Genomic DNA, 10781 nt, shown 5'->3' on the forward strand with positions numbered 1-10781 from the left:
ACCAATATAAATAAAGAATGAGTTCATTACAGTACCTTGAAGTGGTCTTTTGTTTTCTTTCACTAACGGAGCTCACGAGATTTCCTACTTTAAGTTTTGTGTTGTGAAGTTTTCAAGTTTTGGGTAAAGATTTGATGGATTATGGAACAAGGAGTGGCAAGAGCCTAAGCTTGGGGATGCACATGGCACCCCCAAGATAATCTAAGGACACCTAAAAGCCAAAGCTTGGGGATGCCCCGGAAGGCATCCCCTCTTTCGTCTACTTCTATCAGTAACTTTACTTGGAGCTATATTTTTATTCACCACATGATATATGTTTTGCTTGGAGCGTCTTTTATGATTTGAGTCTTTGCTTGTTAGTCTACCACAATCATCCTTGCTATACACACCTTTTGAGAGAGCCATACATGATTTGGAATTTGATAGAATACTCTATGTGCTTCACTTATATCTTTTGAGCTTTATAGTTTTTGCTCTAGTGCTTCACTTATATCTTTTAGAGCACGGTGGTGGATTTGTTTTATAGAAACTATTGATCTCTCATGCTTCATTTAGATTATTTTTAGAGTCTTAATAGCATGGTAATTTGGTTAAAATCCTAATATGCTTGGTGTGCAAGATTAATAATAGAACTTTCTTATGAGTATGTTGAATACTAAGAAAAGTTTGATGCTTGATGATTGTTTTGAGATATGGAGGTAATAATATCAAAGTCATGCTAGTTGAGTAATTGTGGAATTGAGAAATACTCGTGTTGAAGTTTGCAAGTCCCGTAGCATGCACGTATGGTGAACGTTATGCAACAAATTTGAAACATGAGGTGTTATTTGATTGTCTTCCTTATGAGTGGCGGTCGGGGACGAGCGATGGTCTTTTCCTACCAATATATCCCCCTAGGAGCATGCACGTAGTGCCGACGTTTTTGATGACTTGTAGATTTTTGCAATAAGTATGTGAGTTCTTTATGACTAATGTTGAGTCCATGGATTATACGCACTCTCACCCTTCCATCCTTGCTAGCCTCTTCGGTACCGTCCATTGCCCTTTCTCACATTGAGAGTTGGCGCAAACTTCGCCGGTGCATCCAAACCCCGTGATATGATACGCTCTTTCACACATAAACCTCCTTATATCTTCCTCAAAATAGCCACCATACCTACCTATTATGGCATTTCCATAGCCATTCCGAGATATATTGCCATGCAACTTTCCATCATTCCGTTCATCATGACACATTCATCATTGTCATATTGCTTAGCATGATCATGTAGTTGACATAGTATTTGTGGCAAAGCCACCGTTCATAATTCTTTCATACATGTCACTCTTGGTTCATTGCATATCCCGGTACACCATCTGAGGCATTCATATAGAGTCATCTTTGTTCTAATATCGAGTTGTAATCATTGAGTTGTAAATAAATAGAAGTGTGATGATCATCATTATTAGAGCATTGTCCCAAGTGAGGAATTAAAAAATAAGAGAGAGAAAGGCCATAAAAAAGAGAAGGCCAAAAAAAAGAAAGAGAGAAAGGCCATAAAAAAAGAGAAGGCCCAAAAAATGAGAGAAAAATAAAGAAGGGACAATGTTACTATCCTTTTACCACACTTGTGCTTCAAAGTAGCACCATGATCTTCATAGTAGAGAGTCTCTCATGTTATCACTTTCATATACTAGTGGGAATTTTTCATTATAGAACTTGGCTTGTATATTCCAACAATGGGCCTCCTCAAGTGCCCTAGGTCTTCGTGAGCAAGCAAGTTGGATGCACACCCACTAGTTTCTTTTGTTGAGCTTTCATACATTTATAGCTCTAGTGCATCTGTTGCATGGCAATCCCTACTCCTTGCATTAACATCAATTGGTGGGCATCTCCATAGCCCATTGATTAGCCTCGTTGATGTGAGACTTTCTCCTTTTTTGTCTTCTCCACATAACCCCCCTCATTATATTCTATTCCACCATAGTGCTATGTCCATGGTTCGCGCTCATATATTGCATGAAAGTTTATAGGTTTGAGATTACTAAAGTATGAAACAATTGCTTGGCTTGACATTGGGGTTGTGCATGATGAGAACATTCTTGTGTGACGAAAATGAAACATGACTAAACTATATGATTTTGTAGGGATGAACTTTCTTTGGCCTTGTTATTTTGAGAAGATATAATTGCTTAGTTAGTATGCTTGAAGTATTATCATTTTTATGTCAATATGAACTTTTGTCTTGAATCTTTCGGATCTGAATATTCATACCACAATTAAGAAGAATTACATTAAAATTATGCCAAGTAGCACTGCACACCTAAAATTCTCTTTTTATCATTTACCTACTCGAGGACGAGCAGGAATTAAGCTTGGGGATGCTTGATACGTCTCCAACGTATCTATAATTTTTGATTGCTCCATGCTATATTATCTACTGTTTTGGACTATATTGGGATTTATTTTCCACTTTTATATTATTTTTGGGACTAACCTATTAACCGGAGGCCCAGCCCAGAATTGTTGTTTTTGCCTATTTCAGTGTTTCGGAGAAACAGAATATCAAACGGCGTCCAAACGGAATGAAACCTTCGGAAACGTGATTTTATCATCAGATAAGATCCAGGAGACTTGGACCCTCCGTCAAGAAAGCCATGAGGCGGTCACGAGGGTGGAGGGCGCCCCCCCTAGGGCGCGCCCCCTGCCTCGTGGGCCCCTTGAAGCTCCACCGACGTACTTCTTCCTCCCATATATATCCACGTATCCCCAAACAACCGGGGACGGAGCCAAAAACCTAATTCCACCGCTGCAACTTTCTGTATCCACGAGATCCCATCTTGGGGCCTGTTCCGGAGCTCCGCCGGAGGGGGCATCGATCACGGAGGGCTTCTACATCATCATCCAAGCCCCTCCGATGAAGTGTGAGTAGTTTACTTCAGACCTACGGGTCCATAGTTAGTAGCTAGATGGCTTCTTCTCTCTTTTTGGATCTTAATACAATGTTCTCCCCCTCTCTCGTGGAGATCTATTCGATGTAATCTTCTTTTTGTGGTGTGTTTGTTGAGACCGATGAATTGTGGGTTTATGATCCAGTCTATCTATGAATAATATTTGAATCTTCTCTGAATTCTTTTATGTATGATTGGTTATCTTTGCAAGTCTCTTCGAATTATCAGTTTGGTTTGGCCTACTAGATTGGTTTTTCTTGCCATGGGATAAGTGCTTAGCTTTGGGTTCGATCTTGCGGTGTCCTTTCCCAGTGACAGAAGGGGCAGCAAGGCACATATTGTATCATTGCCATCGAGGATAACAAGATGGTTTTTTTATCATATTGCATGAAACTACCCTTCTACATCATGTCATCTTGCTTAAGGCATTACTCTGTTTTTAACTTAATACTCTAGATGCATGCTGGATAGCGGTCGATGAGTGGAGTAATAGTAGTAGATGCAGGCAGGAGTCGGTCTACTTGTCTCGGACGTGATGCCTATATACATGATCATACCTAGATATTCTCATAACTATGCTCAATTCTGTCAATTGCTCAACAGTAATTTGTTCACCCACCATAGAATACTTATGCTCTTGAGAGAAGCCACTAGTGAAACCTATGGCCCCCGGGTCTCTTTTTTATCATATCAATCTCCATCACTTTATTATTGCTTTGCTTTTACTTTGCTTTTACTTTTTACTTTGCATCTCTATACCAAAAATACCAAAAATATTATTTATCATCTTTATCAGATCTCACTTTCGTAAGTGACCGTGAAGGGATTGACAACCCCTAAGCGCGTTGGTTGCATTGAGCTATTGTTTTTGTGTAGGTACGAGGGACTCGCGCGTAGCCTCCTACTGGATTGATACCTTGGTTTTCAAAAACTGAGGGAAATACTTACGCTACTTTGCTCCATCATCCTCTCCTCTTCGGGGAAATCCAACGCAGCGCTCAAGAGGTAGCAGTAATGCACATCACTATAAGCCTTGCAAGCAATGTGACTAATGAGTTAGTTGTGGGATGATGCATTACGGAACAAGTAAAGAGACTTGCCGGTAACGAGATTGAACTAGGTATTGAGATACCGACGGTGGAATCTCGGGAAAGTAACATACCGATGACAAAGGGAACAACGTATGTTGTTATGCGGTTTGACCGATAAAGATCTTCGTAGAATACGTAGGAACCAATATGAGCAGCCAGGTTCCGCTATTGGTTATTGACCGGAGATGAGTCTCAGTCATTTCTACATAGTTCTCGAACCCATAGGGTCTGCATGCTTAACGTTCTGTGACGATTTGTATTATGAGTTATGTGATTTGATGACCGAAGTTTGTTCGGAGTCCCGGATGAGATCGGGGACATGATGAGGAGTCTTGAAATGATCGAGACGTAAAGATCGATATATTGGAAGGCTATATTCGGACATCAGAAATGTTCCGAGTGATTCGGATATTTTTCGGAGTACCAAAGAGTTACGAGAATTCATATTGGGCCTTAATGAGCCATACGGGAAAGGAGAGAAAGGCCTCAAGGGTGGTCGCGCCCCTTCCCCATGAACTGGTCCGAATTGGACTAGGGAAAGGGGGCGCCCCCTTCCTTCATTCTCCTTCTCCCTTCCCTTTTTCCTATTCCATGTGGGAGGTGGAATCCTACTAGGACTAGGGAGTCCTAGTAGGACTCCACTCTTTGGGCGCGCCCTATGAGGGCCAGCCTCCTCCTCCCTCCATCCTTTATATACGTGGCCATGGGGCACCCCATAGACACACAAGTTGATCATTAATCCCTTAGCCGTGTGCGGTGCCCCCTTCCACCATAATCCACCTCGGTCATATCATCATAGTGCTTAGGCGAAGCCCTGCGATGGTAGCATCATCATCACCGTCATCATGCCGTCGTGCTGACGAAGCTCTCCCTCGACACTCAGCTGGATCGAGAGTTCGTGGGACGTCACCGAGACGAACATGTGCAGATCGCGGAGGTGCCGTACTTTCAGTACTAGGATCGGTCGATCGTGAAGATGTACGACTACATCAACCGTGTTGTCATAACGCTTCCGCTTACGGTCTACGAGGGTACGTGGACAACACTCTTCCCCTCTCGTTGCTATGCATCACCATGATCTTGCGTGTGTGAAATTTTTAAAATTACTACGTTCCCAACACAAGTGGCCCTTTTCTCTTGGGGTAGAGTGCCACTTTTCTCTTGGGGCGTTGTCCTAACCCTCTCCCTACCATCCGACACTGAGGGTCAAAACCATTATCGACTTCGGCAGACACGGGGGCGGCGGCGCTTTGCGTCGTGACTCTCTGAAGGCGTCATCGTTGAGTGTGGGTGCTCTCTGTTGCGACGGCGTGGCTCCTATGCTTCTTCTCAGTGGTTTGCTGGAGGTGTTTGGTAATGCACTCCTATGTGTTTTTGCGCTCTCGACATGTTTCTTCGTGTTTTCTTGGTTTGATCAGCTTTTGAGTTTTTTTTAATATCTTGTATCATGTGGCTGTGTGGCTGTTTTGAGACGGGTCGCTTTGTTTGTGATTGAGCACTGCTACACGGACGATGTTTGCCAGCCGATAATTGCACGACTTGCGTATCACACCGTCCATGGACAAGTATAAAACACTAGCAAATGGCTGGATTTGCAATCGTGCCAGTGTTGTGTGTGAAGTACTCCCTCTGTAAACTAATATAAAAACGTTTAAATTATTAAAATAATGATCTAAACGCTATTATGTTTGTTTACAGATGGAGTACTTTCGTTTGTGATTTTACTAGACAACATGCTAGCATGCATGCTAACTTTGACATTACCCGAGACCATATGATCCCATTACCAATATGACCAAACTTTTCTGGTTCCTGGTCTTTTATTGACGTCTACACACACACACAGCTGTTTTCGGTGCTGAAACAACTGGGTCTTCTATTAGATAGTTGAAAAGGAGACAATACACACACCCCTTTTCTCACTAACTCTTATCAGCTAATTAACTAAAATGTCTTTTGCAAGCACCAGCTATGGCGAGTTAGTATTTAATTGATGCTGACAACGCGACTCGTGGCAGGCGCGAGTCATCAGGTAAGACACACACAAAAAATCTATTCGTTGTTGTTTATAACTTTATATAGACTACCGGTGCTTAGCCTTGCTGTATGCAACATCTGAAAAGCATATGGAAAAAGCATACCGAAAAATTCTGGTAACTTCGATTAGGAAGATGCATGCATGACGTATATGCTCAATTGCTTCTTTGGTAGGAGCATTTGGAGTATCAATGAACAGCGTGTCAGTCACTCCAAAATAAGCTGGTGCGCAGATCATGAAAGCCACAGTGTCGTATTAATATTGGTAAGTTCATCATTTGCTCTCCCATGACCCTGGTGCTGGCTGCTGCAGGGTGCGTGTGAACCTTTTTTTTCTTCTTTCGTAGAGAGTGTGCGTGTGAACTTTACAACACACCGGGTAAAATATTCAGTGACTTGGTGGAAATTCGCACGGGCACGCAGTTGCGGGATACACACCTGTCCAACTGTATCCGGCTGTACGACTGCTTCATGATCCGTAAAGTCCTTGGATTGCGCATAAGAGGACATCAAATTTTAAGTTTCAGTTTTTGAAACATGGAATTTTTTTCGTTCGTCCGTATCATGTTTCAACAGATGGTGAAGTTCTAAAAACTCGTCAAAACGTATTCAAAAGTGATCTTATTTCAAAGACCACATCACAAGGAACGCAAATATGCAAACAAAAATTAATTTGAACTTTTGTTCAAAAGATATAAAAGATTCAAAATCAAAAGCCAAACGAGAAACATGGTCGGTGCGCCTGCACTTGCTCGCAGTGACTTTTTTTTTAGAAAAGGAGGATGACCCCCGGCCTCTGCATCTGGGAGATGCATGCGGCCATTTTTATTGATTATTCTCGAGGACCTTACAAAGTAGTACAACAATATGCCTGAACCCGCCATCTTGGCAACATATGCCGCTCCTCCTATCCAAATGATGAAGGGGTGCAAGCTGGGCCATATACCCAGACCTCTCACCTAAGCCTAACATCCAAAGCCGGAAGCCCCGACCGGGCCACATACCAGGTAATGCTCGCAGTGACTTGGGCCAAGTAGTGGAAAGGGTTTGCCTTGTTACCGTGCTTCGTTGTGTATCTGTGCTAAGGCATGTAATTTTTTTGATATAATAGGATAGCTTAGTAAAAAATAATATGATTTTGGTGTCCAGGCACAAAGCCCTCTTGTTTCTATTCTATATACATGGATCCACTCATCCTCACATGTTTTTTCTCCCTTGTTGGCCCTTAAGTGTCCACATAAGACCTTATAATTAAATAAATGAAGAAACAAATAAGCACATATGCACTAGAAAATTTAGATTTGCATGCTACCAATAAGTACCAAAGCTTAATAATAAACGATTTATTTCTCGATGCACCTTTGTGTTCTTCTAGGCACCTCTACAGGAACCACCGGTGCTTAGAAAAATAAACCAATTTTTGAGTAAACATTAAGGACATTTATAATGCAAGGTTACAAGGACGATGTTTTGGTGCACAGGAGCCTCTGCTCCGTGGTTGAACAGTATAAAATCGAAACAAATTGCAATGGAAAATGAAGATGCACAAGTTTTCTATGTGTGTGCAAAATTTTGATGCGATATGACATCGATGGAGCTGTGGGTGAGTGAATCCTAGACTAAGGGGTCTTCGGGCGTTCGGCCTGTTATCCATGGGCCGGACTGATGGGCTGTGAAGACATGAAGGCCGAAGACTGTACCTATGTTCGGATTGGACTCTCCTTGGCGTGGAAGGCAAGTTTGGCGGACCGACTATGAAGATTCCTTCTTATGTAACCGACTTTATGTAAACCCTAGATCCCCTCGGTGTCTATATAAACCGGAGGGGTCAGTCCGGAAATGATATACTTATTACCATAGTCATACAGGTTAGACTTCTAGGGTTTAGCCATTACGGTCTCGTGGTAGATCAATTCTTGTAACACTCATATTCATCAAGATCAATCAAGCAGGACGTAGGGTATTACCTCTATAGAGAGGGCCCGAACCTGGGTAAACATCGTGTCCCCCGTCTCCTGTTACCATCGATCCTAGACGCACAGTTTGGGACCCCCTACCCGAGATCCGCCGATTTTGACACCGACAGTGGGAAAAAAGAATTTTGATAATGGTTCAATTTTTATTTTATTTTGGAGCAGTGATTTTGTTTTTTCTGCCTCGAGCTCCCCCATTGTCATATTTGTCATGAAATTTTGCATGCACATAGAAAACTTGTTCATTTTTATGTACAAAACTTTCAGTTTTTTTTGCTATTTTATTTAAATTTACTGGCGATTTTTCAGGTGTATACGATGATGTGGAGATTTTTGCTCAATTACTGGCATCTCCGCTATAGAAATAAACAGAGATATTTAGAAGAAAAAGTCCACAACGACGTGTAGATTTTCATAAGCACATTGTAATCACTCTGTATTGTAGATTTCCTAAACACTTACTGAATTACTGCAGGTAGATTTTTTTTGGGAGGGGACTTATTATGCACGTACTAAATGACCTGGGCCAAGTGTTCACGTGTTTTTTTATTCGCCACTGATCTAATTCGGCCACTCTGTCACCGCTGGAGATCAATCGGGATTGAAATGACACATGCTGCGAGCAGGAATAATCAGATAAAGAATGATGTGTCAGCTCACTCGAACGCCATCGTGGAACCAGTTTAATCTGCCCGGCTCCACTCATCTGGCTGGGATCAATTCCGACCTGCATCCTGATCCGATTAATAATCCTGCTCAGTGTGCTTCCTCGTCCGAGTCTGGATTGATCGCTTTGGTTTCGGTTTCTGAAGCTTCAGGTTTCGCGTCCGCTGATCTGAAGGCGGCGAGGCTCGCGAGCGTGTCGACCGCGTCCACGACGCCCTCCACCCTGGTGGACACCTCTATCAGCAGCGAAGTGACCGTGAAGAGCTGCACGGCGTCGATCACCGTCGCAGGCGACTCCTCGGCCAGCTTGGACGGGAGCTCCCTCAGGTCGCTCTGGAGCTCCTGCACGGCGGTGTTCATGTCGGCCACGGCGAACTCGAGGCTCCACGACGTAGTCATTGCGCTGACGGAGCTCGCGGCCTCCCCGAGCACCCGCGCGCACCGCGCCGCCACCGTCGTGCAGCCGTCGGCGAGGTGCCGCTTGACGTGCTCGGGCGCCTGGATCTCTGAGCGGACGCACCCGCTCAGGGCCTCCACGCAGTAGGCGCAGTGCCGCATGGCGGCGCCGACGTTTTTGTACTGCTCGTACGGGTGGCGGAAGCCGAACCTGCCGTGCGCGGGCTCCCACCGCGCCAGGTTGGCCTGCGAGTCCTCGGACGCCTTGGAGTTGAGCACGCACTTGTACCCGTCCGCCCCGGCGGACGGCGGCTGCTGCTTGCCGTCCGCCTGCTCCGCGAAGTAGTCCTCGACGCAGGCCTCCACGGCGCCGGCGAGCTTATCCATGTTGCGCACGGTGAGGCGGTGCAGCTCCTGCCCCGCCCACACGGGGCAGATGAGCACGCAGACGGAGAGGCACATGAAGACGCCGATGCCGATGGTGCAGACCCGCTGCTGCGCCATCGCCAGGAGCGCCTCCACGCGGTACCCCGACACGGCCACCAGGCTGTACGTCAGGATGAAGATGGTGACGCCGTAGTCGAACCGCGCCTTCACCGTGGGTATGAACCGCGAGAACGTCGCCATGGAAGCTGCACGCACGGAACGCGTAGCAAGACCGTTAGCTAGGGCGCACACGATACGCGATTCATGTACAGGCACGCGTGGATAATTACCGAGCAGGAAAACCGAGCCACTGCGGATGAACGGCTCGAACTCGTGGCCGGCGTTGGCCGCGATCCAGTGGACGCCGAGCGCGATCGCGCCGGCGCTGACCGTCGCGGCGGCTCGGTTGAACCCCTTGTACACACAGCCACCTGCACGTGCATGCATGAGAGGTCAGCATCAGAAAGCCAATCGAAGTACGTACGTTGACTACAACATAGTACGTACATTCTTCTGCTAGATGTAACGTGCGAGGGTGTATAAGTACGACGACTTACCAACGGTGTACTCGAAGATCACGACGACCGTCATGATGGCCCACATGGCGGCGCCGCCAACGCCGTCGTACAGGGGCCTGGTGTAGTAGAACACCGAGACCAGCGCGAGCGCGAGGCCCACCTTGAGGCCGTGCACCGCCCGCCGGGGATCGTCGGCGCCGATCTTCCATATCCGCTTGGCGAAGCCGGACACCTTCTCCCCAAGCACGACCACACAAGAAACCATCCACGCCCATGCCCGCGCGGCTAGGCAGGCCTCGTGCTCCAGCGTCACCGACGCGCCCTCCGGCACCGTCACCCGCCATTCTGGGACGCCGCCATTCTTTCCATCCCTCGTCACCGCGGCCATCTCCATGTCTCACTGCGCTGTGATCTCTGGCTATGAAGGTGATTGGCCGGCGTGCGGGTAGTTGACCTCTGCTCGTAGGAAGGAGCTAGCTGAAGGGTGAGGAGACCAACCACCAGGAGTTGGCCCGGATACGAGAAAGGAATGATAGGTAGCTGGTGATCCTTGCTCCTGTCCTGGAATGTATGTCACCTATATATAGAGAGTGGAGAGGGCGAAAATGGACGAGTGGACATGGTGCCACGCGAATGATGTTAGGCCACGCTCGCTGTGAGGGTGGACATCAAGGCTGACCGAACCGGGCGCACAAGTGCTGTACCTTCCATGCAAACGTATGCTTGCTTTGTGAAAGAAGACC

General features: G+C 46.0%; 1 protein-coding gene across 1 annotated transcript; it reads right to left on the bottom strand.

Moving 5' to 3' along the window:
- Positions 1-8452: 8452 nt before the first annotated feature.
- On the bottom strand, positions 8453-10575 carry LOC125533834 (aluminum-activated malate transporter 10-like). The gene is made up of 3 exons (XM_048697171.1): positions 10078-10575; positions 9811-9951; positions 8453-9726 (listed from the first exon to the last, which is right to left on the bottom strand). Exons 1-3 carry the CDS (start codon positions 10430-10432, stop codon positions 8789-8791), a joined length of 1434 nt encoding a protein of 477 aa, XP_048553128.1. The 5' UTR covers positions 10433-10575; the 3' UTR covers positions 8453-8788.
- Between the last annotated feature and the right edge of the window lie 206 nt (positions 10576-10781).

This window comes from Triticum urartu, chromosome 2, assembly GCF_003073215.2.
Source record: "Triticum urartu cultivar G1812 chromosome 2, Tu2.1, whole genome shotgun sequence".
Classification (NCBI taxonomy): domain Eukaryota; kingdom Viridiplantae; phylum Streptophyta; class Magnoliopsida; order Poales; family Poaceae; genus Triticum; species Triticum urartu.